The 23,671-nt window shown below is 46.5% G+C and overlaps 2 protein-coding genes and 1 non-coding gene across 3 annotated transcripts; 1 reads left to right on the top strand and 2 right to left on the bottom strand.

Annotated features, from left to right (window-relative positions):
• The first annotated feature begins 34 nt into the window (after positions 1-34).
• Positions 35-4,745, top strand: LOC135811076 (uncharacterized). Its single transcript, XM_065324380.1, has 3 exons — positions 35-273; positions 2,074-2,197; positions 4,461-4,745. The coding sequence occupies exons 1-3, from the start codon at positions 113-115 to the stop codon at positions 4,587-4,589; spliced, it is 414 nt and encodes a 137-aa protein (XP_065180452.1). The 5' UTR covers positions 35-112; the 3' UTR covers positions 4,590-4,745.
• LOC135811017 (heat shock 70 kDa protein 14-like) lies at positions 4,694-23,414 on the bottom strand. The gene is made up of 17 exons (XM_065324375.1): positions 22,897-23,414; positions 21,889-21,969; positions 21,255-21,334; positions 20,255-20,303; positions 19,838-19,943; positions 19,347-19,440; positions 18,826-18,899; positions 18,547-18,577; positions 17,544-17,705; positions 13,548-13,703; positions 13,184-13,286; positions 12,692-12,823; positions 11,809-11,904; positions 7,297-7,401; positions 6,659-6,727; positions 6,132-6,199; positions 4,694-5,343 (listed from the first exon to the last, which is right to left on the bottom strand). Exons 1-17 carry the CDS (start codon positions 22,966-22,968, stop codon positions 5,244-5,246), a joined length of 1,578 nt encoding a protein of 525 aa, XP_065180447.1. The 5' UTR covers positions 22,969-23,414; the 3' UTR covers positions 4,694-5,243.
• Trnaf-gaa (transfer RNA phenylalanine (anticodon GAA)) lies at positions 13,829-13,901 on the bottom strand. Its single transcript has one exon. It is a non-coding gene; the product is annotated as a tRNA-Phe (tRNA).
• Positions 23,415-23,671: the final 257 nt, after the last annotated feature.

Genomic DNA, 23,671 nt, shown 5'->3' with positions numbered 1-23,671 from the left:
TTTTGAAAATCTTCTTTGCAATTATTATTTTGTCACATCACTGCATGCTACATTTGTAGATACTACTCTGCATAATTGTTCTGTATAACATTGCCTTGATATTCTTGCTACAATGTTGTCAGTCAGGCGATTGTTGAGCAGTAGAACGTGTGGCGCGGCTGTTCGTAGTCTTCATGCTACGTCTTCTGTCCGTAAGGATATCTTGACTGTCGAGGAGTTTGAATCATCTGTCATAAAATCCACGAAGCCTGTTGTGGTTGACTTCCACGCACCGTAAGTGTCGTCGCATCTTTGAAGTTTAATACGAGCACGATGGTACTGCTTCGGGGAAAGCTACTTGTCCATGAGTCTCATCCATATCCGGACACTTCACCTTCTTCTAGCTCTATTCAATTTTTCCATCCTCAACACTCGGCATTGTACAAACAAATCATTATTTTATAAATAATGATTTGTTTGTGTATTCGATTTAAAAATCAATGCTACTAGTACTATAGTATACACTTGTTGTTGGTTGACAGCATATTACAAGGCGGTGGGTCACCGTGTTCGGAAACAGCGTCCCTTACTACAGCCTTTCCACGGTTGGCAGAGCCCCGGTCTTGCGACCATTTGAACCATATGGGTGTTAGCCCTGACCGGGGCTCTGCCAACCGTGGACGGTTGAAGAAAGCGCACTGTTTCCGAACACAGTGGTCCTCCGCCTTGTAACATGCTGTCAACCAACAACATGTTTTCAGCTGTGCAGCGGCGTGAGTGCCGTCTCAGGAACACTGTCATAACATTTTATACTTTGTCTTCACGCCAAACAATACACAGCACTTCTGCAACACATGCTCCCAAATGAAGTGCATGCATGCAAATAAAACAAGAGAGCTAGCTCAGGACTCGGTGCTATGCTTGTTATCCTTGTGAAAGCTAGCTGAGTTGGTGCTTAGTCGCGTGTCAGGGGTGAACGCTCAGCGCCCGCATCTGCGCCCCGCCGGCCCTTTGCACCTTACCACATGATATCATGCTGACCACACCTACATACACACATACACACACACACATATACACACACACACACATACACACACACACACATACACACCTGTCCTGTCCTGTTGAGCCACTGCCATGAAGGTTACGTGGGCCCCGGAGGGGCAGCTGAGAGAGAGGAGGAGCACACAGCCCTGTGACGATCCAGGTGATGCGGTAAGCGAAATCGGCGGGAGCAGGCGCAAACACATGTGAAACCCTGACGGTCCTGAACGGTCGGACGACTACAAGTCCGTGAGCAGCGATGACGGGCGCGGCCACGTGTAGACGCAAAGCAGCGGTCACAAGCCTGGCAGTGAGCGACGCAGCACAGCGGAGAAGCAGGCAGCGGCAGGGGCGCACCGACTGCACATACACACACATACACACACACACATACACACACATACCTGTCCTGTCCTGTACACACATACACACACATACACACACACACACATACACACACACACACACACACAGATAACCAACAAAGCATGGACCCTGGCTAGCATAGCTACAGGAATAATAAACCAACATCTCACTTCACACGGCTAGCTGTGGCTGGATGCCATTTGGTGATTCAGTTGACAACCCAAGCCTACTTATTTCATTGCGGATTCACCGGTTTGGGCACTTGCTCATGCACTATCCTCTCAACACGTTCGGCGCATGAGAAAACTGCAGGTTTGCTGCCACTGCGAGCAAGCAGAAAAATACCACATAAGCTGCTGCCTGCACCCGAAGAGCGCATAGTGCTTTACGTATGTTACTCTCCAGACCATACTAGCTAGCGCATACACACTACTCCGACCATGTGTAGCCATTTAGGCCTGTCAAAAGCTGCAGTCCAACCGCACAGGCAGAGTCTGCTGGCTCAGCTAGCTTGGTTGGTAAACCGTAATGCTTTTGTGAATCAGCAATCAACTAGCCATATCTTGGTCTCAGGAGGAGCATTGCGATCAGTCGTAATGTTATTATTGCCATGCTATTATGGTGTGCTCGTGTGCGTGTGTGTGCCTGGTATATGGGTGCGCATTGCTGCTGAATGTTCAGGTGGTGCATGCCGTGTAAGCAGTTTGCTCCCGTGCTTGAGTCGGTGATCAGCGAGACTGAGGGCGAAGCAGAGCTGGTCAAGGTCGACATTGATGAGCTGGGCGAGCTTGCCATCGAGCACAACGTAAGGCCTCGACAGTACATTAGGCGGACTGAAGGTGCGCGAGAAGATGCACGCACTTTTGAGGGCTACCCGAGGAGTTAAATTTCCTGAAAGAGTTTCTAACACATTGCGTCATCTACTAGTAAACCCAGTAGAAAAACAGCATTTCGTGTGGATTGCCATGTCATGAATTATTGCGCCCCAAGAAGTATTATGAATACACCTTGGAAATACTTGTACTGAGCAGAAATATAATTTTTAATGGTTATCAACTTGCGTCAAACAGGTTGCAATGAAACCTGTCTAAGCTATCCCCGGGGAAAATTGCGATTCCGCGGCCGCGTTTTTTTCCGCGTTTTTTGCGATTTTTTAAAGACCGCGTTTTCCGCGATTTTCCCGCGTTTTTTGAACTTTTTTGTTGCACTACACGTACACACATGCACTGTTCGGTCAGCAACGTCTCATCGTGGCGGCTTTTTACTCAAATATGACGAGTGCTTACACCAGAGACTTGTTTTACTGATTGATTTCACTACATACTCACTGAAAATTGCCGCACATCAATATTATTCACCGCATATTTACCGCATATTTACCGCAAATTATGCCATATTATGCCGCGTTTTTCCCCGCGTTTTTTGCGATTTTTTTCCGCAATTTTCCCCGGGGACAGTCTAAGGCCGTGATCGTTTGGTCGGATCCAGATCCAGATCCATCGGATCCACTGGATCTGCAATGATCGATTGGTCGAATCCGGATCCAGATCCTTCGGATTTGGATCCGAGCAACCCTGCCCCGGGAGCAGGGTTGACTGGATCCATCGGATCCAAATGTGACCTTTGTGCGTATATGGTGGGTAAAAATCATTTTTATACTCATTGTCATACGTCTAGTGGACTTTTGTTGACTTTTCGTACGACGCGGGCGATCAGTACGACTTGTGCCTCTTTTGGGTGACCTGTCAGCGCCATTTTTTACTTCGTCAACATGGCAACAGCCAAGGTCCGCAAAAAAAGTGTTCGGTTGATTCTGAAGGATCCGACGGATCTGAGATTTGGATCTGGATCTGGATCCGACCAAACGATCATAGCCTAAGGCGACCACTCAAGGGGCACTCGAAATGTGGTCTCCAGTGACAGGTGGTCTCCACTGACAGGTGGTCTCCACTGACAGGTGGTCTCCTTATCCAGGGTCATTTGACTGGAAATAGCATCTCTTTGTCCTGGTAGCAGTGGTCTTCTGGGACAGGTGGTCGCCTAATCCGAGTGGTCTCCTTGACAGGTTTTGCTGTACAGTCAACGTTGTGGATAACTACCCTCAATCAACCATGAGAACAGTGCCGTTATTCATGAGGTTGAAAGTATGCAGTCTAGTGATCGTTATTCGCAAGTTGTAATACCCGAGGTAGTAGGGAGGTTTAGTCCCACGTAATCCGTGGGTACTTTACGTGTGTGTACCACGTGATACTCAGTGACCCACGTACAGACGTTTTCTGATTCACGACATACCGTGTATGGAGGCTCACCCACGTTTCGAGAGAACGTGGGTGAAAATCAGAATGGAGCGCATTGTGCGAGCTGTGAGGGTGCTCAGCTGAAGAAGTTTCCGAAGCACGAAATCAAAATATTGGATGAGCTTCCTAGCCTAGGCCCGGGTAGCTTCGTCTTTGACCAGGTTTGGGCCTTTCGCTTCATGCTTTTGTTTGTTCCGTGTGACTAAACACGACATTGCAACGTGGGTGCCCTTCATCCACGTTATGTGGATCACCCACGTACGCGTTTCCGTTACGTGGGAACTAAACCTCCCTAGTTACTCACGAGGTTGTCTGTACAAGGAATTCAGCTGTGTGTCCTCTGTTTCTGCCGGGTTTATAGTTTTTTTTTATACGACTCCCTGCCTTTATGTACAGTCAACTTTGCGTATAACGGTAAACAACACTCGGCGGGGCATCAAAAAAGTGTCCTTATACCCGAAATCTCGTTATATGTATTACAGTTAGATGGGACTTTGCTCTGGGCATGGAAATTCTGTCGTTATCCGCGAATTGTCGTTATATCCGCAGTCGTTATTAGCGAAGTTGACTGCACTTGTACTCATACCAGATTGCTTATGCATGTGCAGATTTACATGCCCGAGTGTTCAAGAAACATGCTCTTTAATAGTAGACCATGTGTGAATGCAGCCTCAGCGTTGCACTTGAACCTGCCTGAAGGCCCCTGATATTGCATTCTCCGTTTCGTCCTGTAAATGTATGGTGCTGCGCCGTTGTTTTGGCTTGCTGCAGGTGTCGTCGATTCCCAATGTGGTCCTGTTCAGCAACGGAAAGGAATTCTCTCGAACCATCGGTGCTGTTTCGAAAGAGAACATTTCCGCCGCTATTGAGAAGCTGATCAATTCACACAAGTCACAGTGAAGGCCAAACATACGATTTAGTCTTCTTGTCTCTTTCTTGCTTGTGGCTTCTTTTGTCAACAAGCTATACCCCAGTTTTAAGCGAAACACACAGTCATCAAAAACTTCATCTTCATAATAATTATTCAATGGAAAAACTAACTTTCATGAAAATTCACCATTTCGTAACCAATGTACATACTTTATAGGTCCGTATAGGCAATGTAATTAAAAGCTTCTAAAGAGTAAAAAGAAGAGAAGAGAAAAGGTACAAGAAGGGGGACACATGATGGGCTTGAATCACAGCTGAGTGTGTAGCACTTCAGAGCTGTTTCGCCAGAGGCGTGGATGGCACCCTATGTAACATTGTGTTAGCGTCCCAGCGGAGCAGTTACTGTCTACTGAATTTCCGTTTCATCCTCATTGGCAGAGCAGTGTCGCGTGATGATGATGATGATGGTGATCTGGGTAGAAACATGCAGAGCATGTCTGGTCAGTAGGCATCACATTGCACTTGGCCACTGCTAGCACAGCAATGTATGGTGTTGGGTCACTGTGCTGCTGCCAATGTCGTGATAAATTAGAATGCACGCACACGACGACGCGTCAAGGAGGAGTCTCATTCGGAGCGGAGGCAACGCATGAGTAGCGCTTGGTGGCCACTTGCAGTAGTACTTCAGTCACCTGGCGAAAGACCATTCTGTACGGGTTCCGTGGACACTTGTGCACTGATCTTGGATGATAGCTCCTTAGCTGAGACCTTCAGCACTCCAGACCTATAAAGCACACATGAAGTAGAACACACGTGCAGACACTTACTCAACGCTGCATGCTAGAATGCCAACACACTAATAGTACCCTAGACACCCACTACCAAGAGTACATAACCCCCAGAGTGTGCAATGCCTGATCCAGCTCTGCATAGGGTCTTGGTCGAGCGTAATCGGATCTTCTGATGTCATGCGTACACTCCACACCAGCGCAAGGCCGGTCTCGAGGCAGGGCACCGTTGTTTTTGATCCGAGAGTACCCACGACTCCCCGGGTTCCCCTCAGATGTGTACGGTATAATGACGCAAAGATCCGATTCCGCTCGACCAAGACCCTATGCAGAGCTGGATCAGGCGTTGCACACTCTGGGGGTTATGTACTCTTGCCACTACACGTATCATTACATAACAAGCAAACCTAGCGAGTCCAGAGCTCAATTTCTGGACAGCTAACAGCCACTTCGCCCTTGCTAGATCTGATCAGCGAAGCTCGAAGTGGCTGGTTGAACTGATTGCAAACAAGAGTTTAGGACACAGGAACAAACCAAAGTCAGGATGGCTCAGTGTTCTGGATGCGAACAATACAAGCTTTGCACTTTGATCTTCGCTTTGAGAGAAGAACTCACACGAATTGATCCTAGTCTTTCAAATTATGTAACAATCCCACCACCACCGCCCAATGCTCCGTGCTGCTTCACGACAGGAGGAACGGAGCTGAGAAACATTAATACAACGGAGGACGACGGAGCGACAGAAAATATCTGAGCGGCAAACAGGATGACGCCCCAAACTCACTGTGCTACAGATAGCGAGATCTCGATCTCTTTGTCTTGTTCAGTTGCGGGGAGATCCTTCAGCACAACCTGTGGGTGGAACATGAACGACATGTGAACGAAAAATGTTAAAAAAAGTTACATACTGAATTGCCATTGTTCACACAGTGGCTGGAATACTAGAACAGTGTATATCTCGCCTACAGATGTGAACTTCCTCAGAGTCAACTCAAAACCGTGCAGCAATGTTGAGAGCAGGCACATGTACACTGCTTTCCTGTCTGTTCAGGTATAGAGTGGCTTCACATCTTTGTCATGTGACTAAATGTGTGCAGAAAGTGATCATGGCATGTGGACAGTGGAGCCAACATGGCCACCGACATCATGTGACCCATAGATGCTGAGGTTGAGTGGAGGTGGAACTTGGAACCCGCCCGGGCTGTGTGGTCATGTGATATGTGTGCAACAGGTCTATTGCCAGGCCATGCTGTGCATTGCACTAGGAGAAACTAAAGTCCACGGCAACATCCAAATTTAATAGTAGCTTACCCGCAAGACTGGCCGTGCTGGCTCACCGGAAGCCGGGCTGTGCTCACACACGGTCACGACTGCACATGTCTACAGTAGTACCAACACAGCAACACACACATCAGACAGTCACAGCATAGCGGGGTTAGGACAATATAGAAACAAGGTATTTCGCTCCCGCTCTTGTCGCGGTTGAGCACTCTTGTGTGGGGTAGTGCCTTTGCTGTTTGAGTTGTGCAGAGCCCACTGACTTGTCAGTTTGAGCACTCTGGCACGGTACGTTCGGGCCTGGTTTAAATCTGGATTAGGAAAATTTATTTTTCATTGCTATCAGGTTGGGCCTCATTTTTTCTGTGCTGAGCTGATGAGTCCACAAAGGACGAAACAGTTCTGTCTGCAGATTGACTGTAGAGACAAAGTAGCCACTTCTACAGCAGCACTGGATAGCTGCGAGTACAGACGCTCACACACAGTTGCTCAGTGTCAACTCTACAAGCGGTGTAGCAAAAAAGTACAGTGAAAATTGCGAGTGCTGCAGCTGTGTATGGGCAGCAACACATGTGAAACCTAAGCCACCATGAAAGTATGCAGTGTAGCAGCATGCAGTGTAGCAGTATAAAGAAGTAGCTTCACACACCCACACATGATGTATGCCATACCTGATCGGGCTTGACGTTGAGTGTGAGCTTGCTGCGTGCCGGTATAGGAGTGGAGACGGGGAAGACAGGATGCAGCTGCGCGCTGCCGCCATCAGCTGTTCCAAGCTGCACAGACCATGCACAGAATGCAGACAAATCAGAGCGAAAACTTACTTCAGCACAAATCATTCTGGGTACAGTAGATCAGTAGAACCAACATAACTGACATCATGTGACCCATTGATGTGAGGATTCACGCAGAGTTGGAGGCCAATATGGCTGACATCATGGGACCCATTGATGCAGGATTCAAGCAGAGTTGGAGGCCAATATGGCTGACATCATGTGACTCATTGATGAATGGATCAGCTGGACATGGAGCCAACATGGCTGACATCATGTGACCCATTGATAGAGGGGTTGACTGGAGTTGGAACCAACATGGCTGCCCCGTATGGTCGCATGGCAGATGTGCAAGCCTTGGACCTCGCCTAAATTCACCTCATGAATATAGTACTTTTTAGCATGTCTTAGTATCCCCTATTAGGACACAGTACTATTAGCCGCATACACTCATAGTTGCATGCGTACTTCATTCATGATTTACGACACACATACACTTTGTGCAATTATGGCATGATTGTAGTACCGTCGCATCTCCCAATGCCCTTGGGGCCCCTAGCGTTTTGGCGGCCCACGTGGGTCAATACATTTCTTACCCATCTGGTGGGAGCATAAAATTGTATTTCGTTCGACTTTTCTTTTCACTCTGATGATCTACACTTTGTAGAGAAACCGGTCAGTAACAAAAAAGAATGTCGCATTTGTTTGTGTAGGAGGTGTCACCTCGATAAGAATCTTGATCAATATGACCTCCCTCAAACGTTTCCTTTAGTATGGACAAAACGACCCACGTTGGCCTACCTAGGCCCGGTGCCGGCTCTGTCAGTGTGGTACCGCCGCCCTCTAAACGCCAGCGTGAAGACACTGCTTTCGATATTGATGATGACGATGATGATGATGTTGCCCTAATCGACGCCCCAATCAACGCTAAGTCTTCTGCAGCTGCAACCGTCGACTCTGCCGACACTGCCGATCCCTCACCCGATTCCTGCCCTGGCGACCGTCCTCTACCAGATGGTGAGCTAGAGAAGTACGTTACCTGGTGCGTTAATCGTATATTCACAAGTAGGAAGGTTACCGGTATATCAGAGCAGTCGGCAAAGAAAGAGAAGTTGCAAAGTCAAATCGATGGAAACTCTTTTCAGGATCATATCGTTAAGAAGTTTTCCAAGCTATCAGATAAGGCCAGTTTGATTGAGTGCACAGAATATGTGAGTAAGCAAATAGCCGCCTGCACTACCAAGTTGAGTAAAGCGGAAGCTACGCTAAATGAAGCTCACACTGATTTCAACACTCCTGCAGAAAGACTTGCATCTGAGAAAGCAACCAGCGTTTTTGCCAGTCAACTCATTTACCGTTTCGAATATCTTTCTGGGCTAAGACAAGCTTGCATCATCACTGAACAATGTCGGACTGATTTAACCTCAGCCAGAAAAGACAAGCCAAAAGAAAAGATGGACGTACAAGCACTGCCTCCAACCTCAGAAGAGATTGGCGCTCTTATTAAAAAAGAAGTCACAAGGCAAGTCACTTCCCAGCAGCAGCAGCAGCAGCAGCAGCAAAAGCAACCGAAAAAACAGCAGCAGCAGCAGTCTAAGATTATTCGAAAAACCAGCTCAGCAAAAGAAGAAGAAGACGGCAAAAAAACGTTACAGTGAAATTGTCCCACGGCAGAAGAAAAGTCAGAAATCATTCTTAGACTTACGTTTGAAATATATTTGGAATATTAATCTGAATCGACATTCTACGTACGTTCTGAACTGGTTTTCATAATTTTTCTAGTTTCAATTTCACACCCACTGAAAAGCAAGTTCTTGGTTATGGCTCTAACTTTAGACCCTCTACTCACTTGCCAACACCGCAGCAATTATCAAACGATATTTCTGCACTTCACCATAAAATCAGATGGAATGACCTGTTTAATCTTATTAGGACTACAGTGCCTACCAAACTATGTATTCCACATTTTCACCTCCCTTCAGAGAAGGTTCCTCCTACCGCTTTACCATGTTGAATTTGCTCTACTTGATTTCCGGTCAAGACTAGAATCTAGCATCTATGCAGCTCAGATTACAAGCAAACGAAAACATAATCTAACTCCAAACGAATTATCAGCGTATTTCTTAAAAAAAAACAGACCAGATATCGTAATTTCTAAAGCAGATAAAAATCTTGGCACTGTTAATTTAAACAAAGACGATTACATAGCAGAAGGCCTTCGCCAGCTAGCTGACAGAAAATATTATTCTCCAGTATCTTCAGATAACCAAGCACTGCATGATTCTCTATACCGTGACCTCAGACATTTGTAAAGTACACTCTGCCTAAAGGCCGATTCACAATACAACTTTCTGCGACGCGACACGCGATTTGCGACAGTTGCGACAAGAAACTGCCTGTCGCGAGCTGTCGCAAGCTGTCGCAAGCTGTCGCAATGCACTTGTCGCAGAAGTTGAAGAAAGTTCAACTTTTGCGACATGCGACACGCGACATACACAAATGGAGTACAGTTTCGACCCTGGGTGCACGTGCAGTGTACGTGCAGTGCACGTGCATAGTACTACTTGTGCATGAGGATGTCGCAAACATGAAGAATATTGTGAACCGTGTGTTGCTGTCGCAGCTCGTCGCATGCGTCGCAAGTCGCATGTCGCGTCGCAGAAAGTTGTATTGTGAATCGGCCTTTACTTTCCGAACGTGATGTCACTGCATTATTTAGCTCTTTCCCTTTTAGGCCACACCGTTTTTTATCTATGTTTCGCGTCCCCGCGCGCATGTATTTGACAGCCGGAGTTTAAAAAAAACAAAAAACAAAAAACGAACAAAATATATATTTTTTGAAAATGCAATCCAAATTTATTAAATGCTAACCCAGAAAACCGGAAAATGTAACTCAGCTCACACACATGTACATTGTACATGTACTACATGTGTGTGCAATAAGCTGGGCCGCAAGTCACACAATCATCATGTCGCCTGTGTTTGGACCACAAGCATGGCAGAGGGGATACACTCATGTATTCATGTACATGTCAATGTACATGAACAGTGCCGCGTCGCTTCACTGTACACAAATGCAATGCACGTACACTGTTTATTTTTGGATGGCTTTTTATTTTTTTCACCCTCCCTCATTGATTTCATCGAATAAGGTGACGCGAAACATAGAAAAAAACGGCGTGGCCTTAAACCAGCTAAATTCTATATGCTTCCGAAAATTCACCAAACACTTGTTGATGGCTTAGTACCAGGTAGACCAACTGTCTCCTGCATTGGATACGGCACCTCCCCGTCTTCTAGATTTGTAGATTTTCACCCTAAAAACATCATTTATGAAACTACTCAGATTTACCTGACATTAACCTCACCTGGTCAAATCGTACATACCAGAAACCCAGGAATGCTTATCTTTACATTCCTTATAAGTCAGATCACCCAAAATCAAACTTTCGCTCATTTATCATTGCAGAACTCTGTCGATATAGTAGAACAAATTCAAGATCGTCTGATGTTCTTATTATCCGTGAGCGTTTTTGGTGCAGACTTAGGCTCAGAGGCTATCCTCCACATTTCTTGGCTCCTATCTTCCTGAATATTGAACCTCGTGTTACACATCATTCGTCTGCCAAGAAAACGAAGACCAGCCACGACAGGAATACAATTAAATTTGTTACTTCCTATCACCCGCATTTTGCAAGAAATCGTCTTAGAACGATATTAGCAGAATCTTTCTCCTCTTCCAATGTTGAGATCTTCTATCGCAAAACGAAACAATTGTTTCACTGAAGCTCGTTTCTGATAAACATTGTTCAATGTTTGTTCTCCTTTCTCCATTCTCCATACTTTCATTGTTTGCAGGCTTAGTCGCCTGCATTTAGGCGAGGTCCAAGCTTTGGACCTCGCCTAAATTCACCTCATGAATATAGTACTTTTTAGCTTGTCTTAGTATCCCCTATTAGGACACAGTACTATTAGCCGCATACACTCGTAGTTGCTGTCTGATGATCGCCACAGGCGTGAAACTCGGAGTCACAGCCAACCCAAGCTCCGTACCCCATTCTATTCCTTTTTTTTTTTACACTCATAGTTGCATGCGTACTTCATTCATGATTTACGACACACATACACTTTGTGCAATTATGGCATGATTGTAGTACCGTAGCATCTCCCAATGCCCTCGGGGCCCCTAGCGTTTTGGCGGCCCACGTGTGTCAATACATTTCTTACCCACCTGGTGAGAGCAAAAAATTGTGTTTCGTTCGACTTTTCTTTTCACTCTGATGATCTACACTTTGTAGTGAAACCGGTCAGTAACAAAAAAAGAATGTCGCATTTGTTTGTGTAGGAGGTGTCACCTCAATAAGAAACATCACGGTGACACAATCCCCAATAAATCTGCACAGCCCTTACCGCAATAGCAAGACCACAGCTCAGACATGGCATCTCACTCTGCATCTCCAGGCACTCTTCCAAGTCTCGGTCCACATTCGAGGCTAGAAGATTAGCCTACAGATGGTGTTAGCAATCGGGGAAGAAACCAATGACCACAGTAAGACACAAGCATACTGAATACCAGCTCAATCATATTGATCAGTTCGTCGGCAGTTTTCAGCAAAGGCGAGGTGAACACGAAATGAAATCCATAACATCCAGAAGTTAACCAAGATAACCTATTGTGTTTTCTTTTCTATTGGCCAGGTGTGCAGCGCTGCCTTCATTACATCACGCAGCTACAATCTGCGCTGCACCGCAGAAAATCAAACACCACACATTCCCTGCAGTTTGAAACAAACATTCGAACGGAACTGGAGTTTATGCATCCAGAACTTGGAGATCGGGTACGTACTCGAACGAAACAAGCAAAAGGCGGATGTACTGGCATGAGTGCGAGAGTGTGGGTTTGAGTGCAGAGCCTGCCTGATGCAGGCAGGTTATGTAATGAAGGCATCTCCACTTTTACTGACTCATAAGCACAGATGCATACTCTTGCTTATTGACTCTTGATGATGTACATGCAGTATCACCCATTCAGAACAAATATCGCTAGCCGACCTCACTTTCCTGGTCTTAGACCATCAAGTCGTTTATCCCATCCGCCCTAAGATGTACACTTGCGCTCACTGAAATCCAGCCTGAAGTGCAAGTCGAGGGCGCCTTAGCGGGCCTGGACCAGTTCCGATTACATCATTGTACTGGTATGTGTGTGTGTGTACGTTCAGCTTCAATTGTGGCTTTTCCAGGGCGTCAGGGGCCGTGCAAGTCGAGGTGCAGTGAGCGTAGCAACCGTGCTGACCTGTAGGGAAGCACCAGTAGCGATGACCTCTTCCGACGAGATGGAGGACAGCACTTCCGCCTTGCCCTGGAAGAAGCTGTCCAGCCACTGCCGCAGCTTGGGAGTGCGTGCACAGCCACCTGTGATGACAACCTAAAACAAGGCACAGCATACACAAACAGCTAATTAAACAATCGACCTACACATAAATCATCACTCTAAAAGGAAGTTTTCATGAGTATTATCGCATTTTTGTCTCAGAGACTGTTTACTAAAAGGAAGTACTTCCCGATGACATTGAAATAAGCATGACTCGTACCGAAGCATCCTTTGAATAGAATCACGAACATTGGAAGAATGTGCTGACACGTAAGCACACGTATATTCAATAGTTACTATCCCTGCATTGAAATAGCGTCGCCCGGTAATAAGCAATGGGTTAAGATGCATTTGGCATCTTAAACCGCCACCCGCACAGATCTCCCCTTTGCGCTAAATGTTCCCAGTGCATACCTTAGATATGTCAGTCGTGGCCAATCCAGCTTTGGCCAAGGCTTGATTCACTGGCTCCAGGCACTGCTGGAAGAGTGGCCCGCAGATGCCTTCGAATCGAGACCTGAACAGACGGCACGCAAGTTACAAATTACAATATACCATCAATGTGTAACCAATACTCGGGTTGAAGTAGCATGAATTCACTAATCCAGGCAACACACAAGGCATACACAGAAGACAACCACGTGAACATCGAAGCATGCACACTGTACAGATACAGAAGGCCACCATGTGTACCAGTACATCGAAGTAAGCACACTGCACATACCGGGGCACACAGAAGACAACCACATGAACATCGAAGCATGCACACTGCACTTACCGCGACATGTTGCTCTGGAAGTCCATGCCGTCGTAGAGCGACTCCACAGTGGCAGATGCCGTGTTCAGCGACGACAAGCTCTGACGGCACAGCTCAGATGCAGCGCGCAATTTCGCCATCGAGCGCTTGTTATCTGTCATGTCCATTTTCCATTTCCTATGCAAAAAAAAAGGGAAAGAAGTCGTTGAAGCAACAGATTACGGGGAAACATCGACAAAGGGAGACAGGAGCAGACCCAGACACATCAGAGAAAGTGAAGGCGTGAAAAAAAGAAAAAAGAATGCCGAAACCCGGGATTGAACCAGGGACCTTCAGATCTTCAGTCTGACGCTCTCCCAACTGAGCTATTTCGGCTCACATGTATCCTCAGTGTGCAAGGTGACTCTAACTACAGGCAAGCTACCGAACACCTATGCGATGCTCTGGCCGCATGTGCCTGACGATGTAGTGTCGAGTCTCTCACACTAGGGAGATTTAGTCCCACGTAACCCGTGGGTACTTTACGTGTGTGTACCACGTGATACTCAGTGACCCACGTACAGACGTTTTCTGATTCACGACATACCGTGTATGGAGGCTCACCCACGTTCCGCCAGAACGTGGGTGAAAATCAGAATGGAGCGCATTTTGCGAGCTGTGAGGGTGCTCAGCTGAAGAAATTTCCAAAGCACGAAATCAAAATATTCGATGAGCTTCTTTAACTTAATAGGCCGGGTAGCTTCGTCTTTGACCAGGTTTGGGCCTTTCGCGTCATGCTTTTGTTTGTTCCGTGTGACTAAACACAACATTGCAACGTGGATGCCCTTCATCCACTTTACGTGGATCACCCACGTACGCGTTTCCGTTACGTGGGAACTAACGTTAAACCTCCCTACTGTCGACCCCTCGTCACTCGTGGCCTACAAAGCATGCCGCCTGATTCCTTTGAATAAGAATCCTGGCGTCAGGCCCATTGGGGAAGTCATGCGCAGAATCCTGGGCAAGGCCATCCTCCAGGTGATGGATGCAGCCGGAAGTCTGCAGCTGTGTGCGGGGCAGGACAGTGGTATCGAGGCTGCCATTCATTCAATGGCAGAAGTCTTCAGCGACCCAGCTACCGAAGGCGTTCTGCTGGCCGATGCCACAAACGCCTTCAACAGCCTGAACAGGGAGGTTGCGCTCAGGAATGTGCAGCATCTGTGCCCTTCCCTAGCACAACTGACCATCAATACCTACCGGCAGCCTGCAAACCTGCATGTAGCGGAGGAGGTCATCTCATCAGAGGAGGGCACGACTCAGGGGGGTCCCATTGCCATGGTAATGTATGCCATTGCTCTCATTCCCCTTATGGAATCTTTAGCCACTGAGGGAGCAGTGCAGGCATGGTATGCTGATGACTCTGGCGCTGGTGGTCGTCTGAAGAGCTTGCATAAGTGGTGGGATCGACTGGCGGAGAAGGGCCCCCAATATGGATATTTCCCCAATCCAACTAAGTCCGTATGTGAAGCCACAGTTCCTCGACGATGCCACAAGGATCTTTGCAGGCACTGGAGTGACAATCCGGACAGATGGATGCTGATACCTTGGTGCTGCCATCGGATCAGCTGCCTTCATCGAGCAGTATGTGCAGCAGAAGGTCAATGACTGGGTCACACAAGTCCAATGCCTAAGTGCGTATGCGTGCTCTCAGCCTCAACTCAAGCACCGCACGCCGCCTACATCCATGGTCTACAGAGCAAATGGACTTTTCTCTGCCGCGTCATGCCTAAGATGCCTGAGCACCTGTGTGTTCTCGATGCTGCAGTGTCGAACATTTCAGGGATATGGCTCTTCACACATAGGGTTTGGATCCTGTGCATTATTTCACCCTCCCTGGCTTTGCATGGGATGCCTTGCTCAAGACTACGAAAGCATCCTTGGAGCTATTGACAGATGTGGACATGCACAATTTTGTTGAGAGTGGAATGCGAGGAGGCATCACTATGGTTAGTCACCGTCATGTGAAGGCGAACAACCCTGAAGTGCAAGAGTACGATGATTCGAACGAGCTGATACCAGCCATTCTCGGACGGCCAGTGAATGCCCAAGAGTGCAACCTGCTTACCCTCCCATGTTGTTTCGGTGGTCTCTCGAGCCTCTCAACACCAATCGTCTCGAGCCCTCACCGCTCCCCTGACGTCTCTTATCTTGTCCCAGAATAACATTATGAGGCTGGGTACAGCTATCCATGATGTCCGCACTGTTAAGAAGCAGGTGAAGGTTGTAGCTGACGCCTCCATCCGTACTGAAGCTGTGCTTCTTTCCTCCTCCTCTGCCGATGCTGAGCTGCAATGGGTCATTGCTCTGGCATCTGAGAAGGAAGCCTCTTCTTGGCTCACATGTCGACCCTTGAAACGGCACGGCTTAATTAAGTCTCACCAAAGGCGAGTTTCGTGATGGAATTCACCTGCGGTACGGGTGGCTGCCCCAGCGATTGCTATCTTCATGTAGCTGTGGTGCTACGTTCACAGTGGCCCACGCACTATCCTGCCCCACTGGTGGATTTCCCTCAGTGCGTGACCTCACCGCCTCCATGCTGAAGCGTGTAGCGCACAACGTGTCCGTGGAACCTCACCTGCAGCAAGTCACCGGAGAGCAATTCCGACACTGCTCTGCTATCCAGACGGACCAAGCTCGCCTCGATGTTGCCGCAAGTGGCATTTGGGGTGGCCGGTTTGAGCGCACCTACATTGATGTGAGGGTATTCAACCCTCACGCACCATCAAACCGAGCCACCTCCACTGCTTCTTGCTACGTGAAGCATGAGAAGGAGAAGAGGCGTCGCTATTAGCAGCGCATCCGCGATATTGAGCACTCGTCATTTGTTCCCGCCGTTTTCTCTACCACTGATGATTCGGGTAAACACGCTGATGCGCTCTACAAGCGGATTGCATCGCTCCAAGCGGGGAAGCGCACAGCTCTGTTATGGCTTGCATCAGGTGCAAATTGAGTTTTGCCCTTCTGCGGTCAAGTGTTCTGTGCTTGCGCGGATCTCGGAATCTGCGACCGATGCAGTTGGACTCCAGCTCACCTCCTGCCTTGGTGGTTGCTGAGGCGGGCATTCGTGTATAACTCATTTGATATTCAATAATAAGGTTGCCCTTTGTTTAAGTATAATTATGTACATCATTGTTGGAACTGTGTAGTTCCCTTATTAGAAAGTTATGTGTATTCAGATGGAGAGCCAAGGTTTAATTTATACAAAAGAGAAAGACCAAGGAACTACAAGTTACGCTATACTGTCAAGTTGGAAGGCTGTTTGAGTGCGCATCCAAGATGTGCTAGAGCTGTTGCCAGTTGAGTTAGTTGTAGAACGTCAGTACCGTCGGTCAGTGTCGTGCAATGTTATCGCATGAGCTGATTGTTTAGAAACTGGTGGTGTTAGTGGACAGTATAGCGTAACTTGTAGTTCCTTGGTCTTTCTCTTTTGTATAAATTATAATTATGTATTCATGTACATATTTAAGTTTTTACCAGGCGTGGGCCATCCCCTGATTTCATAGGTGCCAAACATTTTACGTTTTTCATTCACTATCTTTCTTTTTGTCTACAGTCGTAATAAATAGTTGTCAGATGAGGGAAAAAAAGAAGCTACAACGGGAAGTCTCTTTTTCTCGAAGGCATTCACTCCATGTCCATCTCTGGCAAACGGATGTAATTTATCAGCTCAGGACAACAAAAATTTACAGAATCCCAAACTAGGCTTCTCAAAGGATCAAACGGGAAGTGAACTTTAAAAAAAACACAGGCTGAAATTGGTCAAGATTTCCCTTCGTTTCTTGCGAATAAAAGTATTACGGGACGAAATGTGAAGTGAAGACAAGCACAATGCCGTCAAGAAAATCCCCTTTCAACATGATACACATGGGAAGGACCAAGAGTCCAAGATGGATACAGCCGTTACGACACAATGCTACAGTACAAGAAAAAAAAGGAGAGCATGGGTACATGGATACTGATGTGACAGCCCCGTCTCACCTTTGAAACTCAAAGGCAAAATGCTTCGCCACCGCCGTATCGAAGTTGCGACCACCAAGGCTGGGGTTGCTATGCTCGGCAACCACGCGGTACAGACCGCTCATTACTGAGACGACGGACACGTTGACACTCGTCGCTCCAATGTCATACACCACCACATTCCTAAAGCAAAACAGAACAGAACAAAGGCCACTTGTACCAAACAGCTAAATCTGTATGCACAGGCAAAACATGAACAACACACCAAAATATATAGAACAGGGCTAACGTGAAAGCCAAGAAACACCGATAACTAAATGCACAGTAAAAAAAAACAGTAAGGCCAAAACAAAAATAGGCTTGTTTCCGGTCGGCAACCCCTCAAAAAGGAGACTCGGTCGGCCGAAATGAAACTTTTTTTGGATACTTTTTTGGTTCCTCAATCGTTGTGGTATTGATGAACAAGAGCACCTACACATGTACATTGTACATATATCATGGCAAGGATCAATGTCAAAGTTGACTTACTCACTGTTCTTGTACAGCATGTGGTGTATTCCTGTGTTCGTACATCCTGAGAAATCAAGCAAACAGTTCGAGTCCTTCCACCTCCGTTATTCTAGCTCGTATCGACCCCGGAGGTTTTCGAGCCGACAGCTGAGAATCTCTGCTACCTTGTAGGTGTTTTGATTGTGGAATTCGGTTGAGATTTGACTGAGTTATGACTCGTTGAGTGCACTTGCACACATGTCATTGCCATCGTTTGTATACATTTGGGACCAAAAAAAGTTTCAGAATTTGGGAAAAAGTGGCCCGGTCAGCCGAACGGAAACAAGGTCATTATTTGTTTTGGCCTAATATTCATTAGCTGAGTGAATAGAAGCAGTAAGAGAGGAACTTAATTACTACCCAGGGCCATTTGATGATCGCTCAGAGCTAGAAATTATGTAGTATTTTTAGGGGGGTTCCACATCGTAGTGAAGCCAAGAAAAATGAATACAGTATATGACAACATAGCACTAACCCAGCATTTGGTGACGATTGCTGACCAATGCCTGCAGACAACAAAGTGCAAATGTGCGTGATTTATGGAACAAAGGACTGACAACGGTGGCAAAACACTTCTACAGCATAAAGCGAAAAATGGAATTTGTTCAAACACGCACAAGACCTGACTTAGCACACCCGTGCATAGAAGTCAGAACTCATGAGGCACATCTTGAGCATTTAGTTACAAAATAAACTGAATGTAGGTGACGTCAATGTGCCTACTGCACTTGCAAAAGGAGCTGCGGGCCCTCACCATATGCGAGCAGTGCACAGGCAGGCTCTGAGAGGAGTCGGAGCACATTCAGGCCAGCCTTTTCAGCGGCGGACCTGAACACAGAAGAGAGCCAGAGCAAAAACACAGCAAAGTGTGAGTTTTTTGGTCACTATTGTCATACAGTGCACGCAGTCACGTTGAGAAATGTACCTGAGCCTTCCAAGGCTCCCCTACGTCATACCGTGTATCCAGTCATGTTGAGAAATGTACCTGAGCTTGCCGATACTCTCCTAGCCATACACTACACACCGTGCATCCAGTTATGTTGAGAAATGTACCTGAGCTTGCCGATACTCTCCTAGCCATACACTACACACTGTGTATGCAGTCATGTTGAGAAATGTACCTGAGCTTCCCACAGCTCTCCGATGTACAAGAGACAGAGTAGAGAAAATACCAAGACCCCGCCGATAAACGATTCACGGCCAGGATTCGAAAGAACGTCAGACACTGTAGAAAAATATTGCCAGAAGCAAAAGTGCATAGCTGAACGCTCTTACTGTAAGGCTCTTCTCTGCTGAACAGTGAACGATACGGGCACTGCAATTACACAATCCTTAGCGTCTTCACGTCCTGCAGCGGATTTGGCCGACTCTGAAAGCAACACGAATAACAGTTATGAAAGAAAACCATGAAAAACTCTGCAAGAAACAGAAGACTGCTGATCGCCCCGAGCTGAAAATGGGATAATTCGATTGTAATGTCCCATTACACGTGGCGTACCCACATCATAAAGGTATGGTGGTGGGAATCGCATGGCTATGGACTATCCCAGTTACGATGAACCCTCTGACTCAACCCATTTAGTCCCTTCTCTACTTTTTAGGCTGGGCCTGGCTGTTGTTCGTGAAGTTCTTGATGACATCTTTGAAAGCCCATTCACATTATCACTTTCTGAGATACTAATAATTATGCGTTCTGATGACGTTCAAGAGATTTGTATTCCGCTGTTGATCAACGAAATCCGATCATGAGAGTGAGCACTGTGTACCTTTTAGTTTGGCAAACACAGCGGTCACGGCATCGCGTGGCGTGAACGTGAAGGACTTCTCCGCTGATATTCTGAACACGGGCATTCCCTTGGGTCCCTCTGAAACCTGTTGCAAGCAGAGAAAGGCAATGCAGTATGGCAGGATGGCATGATTCACACTATATGCACATGCACCACGAACAGTGAAAAACAAACTTCAACAGCACTGAGTATCAACTACAGGACAAATTCAAACTGCAGTCCGAAGCAGTACATGTAATCGGCTCTGTCAAGCTGATGCATTTTGTACAAGAATAGGGGGAAGAAAAGAAGTCAAATCACTTCTACAAACCAAATTTCTGACACCATGCAAGAGTTCAAAATACTGCAGAAAGTCATTGTCGAAAAAATGTACCCGTACAAAAAAAAAGGCTTTACCTCACAGATTTGCCGGGAGACAAACGAAGATTTTGATACTTCCTCATACCTGAAGACACACATGTACAGTCAGTATCGCCTATAGCGTTGGTGTTTGATTATGAGCATTTTATCACTATAAGCGATATATCACTATGACCGATACTGCATGCAATGTATGCGAGTGGGGTGTCAAACGACTCAGGGCACCATGCACATACGCACTGCATAGCTGGCTGCAGCTCATGTCACACAACAGCATTTCCTCACGATGGAGGCATATTTTGGCAACTTGTGCAAGCAGAACTCACCAAACAACACTGGACAAGCTAGTTCTTCACGAAGAAGTAACACTCTGTTCTCCTCTGACACCACTTGATTTTACATCAATCACTATAATCGATGCAAAAATAATTGTAATAAACGTCTTTTGAAATATGAATTTGATCACTATAGGCGATATATTACTATAGACGATTATTACTATACGCGATAACTGTGTATACTTAGTTATGGCAAATGAAAATGAATTTGAGAAATTGATCACTATATCCGGTATATTACTATAGCCGCCAACCTTATAGGCGATACGGACTGTACAACAATGGCAACATGTATGATACACACAAGACCACAGAGAATACCAACTACATGTATCCCCTGGGACACCGGAACAAGAACTGAACACTATGAATGGCTGGTTCCCACATTAGCTCTGGTTCAAGGCAAGCAGACGTGTCCAACACAGTGCAATGGACAGCAATGAACAACGTCCTAGCTTGGCACAAGCACACACAGTGAACCCTCTTGGACACACATCAGACAATATGATGGTGGACAGAAAAAAAGCAGACTGAGATACAGGTCATATTGAACAAATTTCCACTAATGAAATTCTGATAAGGGAAATATTCCCTGATCACCATTAATACCCAGGGACTACGGTACAGCATTCACTCTGCATGTCCATCGCAGGGAGTGACAGGCGTGCCTGGCCCGGCGTAGCTCCGGCATTACTCACGTTTTACAGAGTAGCTGCAGCGTTCCCTGGATCAGGCCGGTGCCTTTGACCACCTCCTGGCGTGTGGCAACGCGCAGCGACTGATGTAGCAACACAAATCATGAGAACACACACACACAGCAGTGAAAGCACAGGTGATACAGGGTGGTGTCACATACATCACATGACTACACGGGACATCCATGTTCGTTCCACTGTCCACATGCCATGATCTAAATTTCTACACAGACTTCGTCACATGAAAAAGATGTGAACACGGGCATTCCCTTGGGTCCCTCTGAAACCACTCTATTAAATTCAAACGGCTACATCTGAGGGTACACATGTTCAAAAGTGATACAACTACTAGTACCCATAACAGTCATCAACCAATACAACAACTACTGGCGAAAACAATAAGGCTGGCCTCCTCGGGATATAACAGTTATCGGCAAGACAAGAAGGAGCACGATCTTAGTGCAATGCCCTGTATACCGAATCCCACATGAACTGGTAGGTGTCACTAGTTAAAACGCTGATCAATCAGACAGGATGGTTCAATTCAATCTGTGGCGCGCTGGATTCCTGTGTGAAACGCCTCACATGCTCACAGTGCAGCATGCGAAAATGACAGCAAAGTCGAAACACTACTTACGTTTTCCTTGCCAGACAAGGTAGTGGCGCAGGGAGTAACACGGTCACCTGCATCGTTGGCAACGACCACCGGCATATCATCCTGCATAAACACCAGGAACAAACCAACGTTCATTGATGTTGATGATAGACCATCTCCACACGGCTACATTGCAGCAACCTCCGTGTAGCTATATCGTAGGCATTTTGACCTTATTTGGATTCGTCAGCAGAGCTGGGAGTGGCTGGCTGAACCGATCACAAATGGAGTTTGGAGACACTTAGAAGCGATTGTAAACAAGCTCACAGCACCAAAGTCTGAACACTTTTACTGATGGAAATATAGCAAGCTTCCCACTATGACAGATAACCATGGCGCTAACAAGTAAGAGTGCTAAGTATGTTGAAACAAAAACAAGGAGTCCTGATAATAAAACAAATTTTTTTAAAAATTATTTTTCAAGAAAGTGAGCACTGAGTAGCAATTGAAAAGAGCGGTTGTCAATTGACAAACCCACTCTTTCCACAAGGGGTGTTGATGATAAGATAGTACATGTGGAAGATGGCATTAGAAGTTCTGTTTCCTAGAATGTGGGAACAGGAGGAGTAGATCAACCACCACCTAGTGAGGTTCAATCGGTGGGACTACAGTGGAACTGTATGTTCTCCAGTACATCTGTACGTGTACACATGCACCCCCCCCCCCCCCCGGCATGTTGTATGCTTCCAGTCCGTACCTCAAAAATGGAACAAACGACTCCAAAGTGGCACAGTATGCAGCTATCCACAAAACGTCATAAAACTGCAATGTTCTTCTGAGGACTAAGCCTTTTTTGAAATTATTTCTTTGAAAAAATATGATGAGCGAAATGCAGAAATCGCGAAGATATTCACACTAAAACTATAACACTATGTTGTGTGGTGTTGTCTACATGGTACAGTACGAATACTATTCATAGCTCTACGTCCACACGATGCTCAGAACAATAAAATTAACAGGCAAGATTACTGGCGGCGACGAAACACGTACCTTGTAAATGGCCACGCAGCCCTTGGTAGATCCGATGGAAATCCCAAGCACGATTCCACGATCTGAAGCCATCGTCACTCAGCAAGTCGGCTTTCTGACGGAAAAGTGGATTGAAGCTTCTGCCAAACTACAAAAAAATTACTATCGAACAAAAACTTCCTCACTAAATCACGCTGCTGGTACCCGAGGAAATACGCTCACTAGTTAATCTCCTGGTGTATCAATAGCTGCTTCACTTGCCACTGCAAACAAAGAAGAGGCCAACACAAGAACTAGCATCTGCCTTGCAGCCCAATTTCAAGGACGTGGCGAATACACCTCCGCTTTGATTTTATTTTTTATTTCAAGCACGGATATCATGATATCTCGGATGAACATGAGCTGCGAATCTGGCCATTGCTTCGTTGCCATGGATATCCATTCTTTTGCTGCACAAGTTAGGTTCACTTTCAGGGGAATTCCCATGTTAGAGGCCAAAATTGGAGGCTGGGGGAATCCCCGCTGAAAGTCGGCCTCCAATGCGTGGGGAAATCCCTAGGCTCTGCTGCTCGACTGGTGCAGCGCCAGGCCCAGGGCAGTGTGGAGTAGGCATAGCCCGATTTTGCTAGCAATTCTGCTAGCAAAATATCGAAGAATTTTGAAAGGGAATTTGCTGGCAAAATGGAGCAAAATAGTGGTGTGTTCGCTGGAAATTGGGAGATTTTACACTTATACGGTGCACGTGACTAATTTTCGCACAGTTTTCCCAACACGGGACTCACTTTTTCTCATTTTT

Source organism: Sycon ciliatum, chromosome 1 (genome assembly GCF_964019385.1).
Source record: "Sycon ciliatum chromosome 1, ocSycCili1.1, whole genome shotgun sequence".
In the NCBI taxonomy this organism is placed as follows: Eukaryota; Metazoa; Porifera; class Calcarea; order Leucosolenida; family Sycettidae; genus Sycon; species Sycon ciliatum.
Note: the sequence above shows the minus strand (reverse complement) of the source record. Positions and strands in the feature narration are given on the sequence as shown.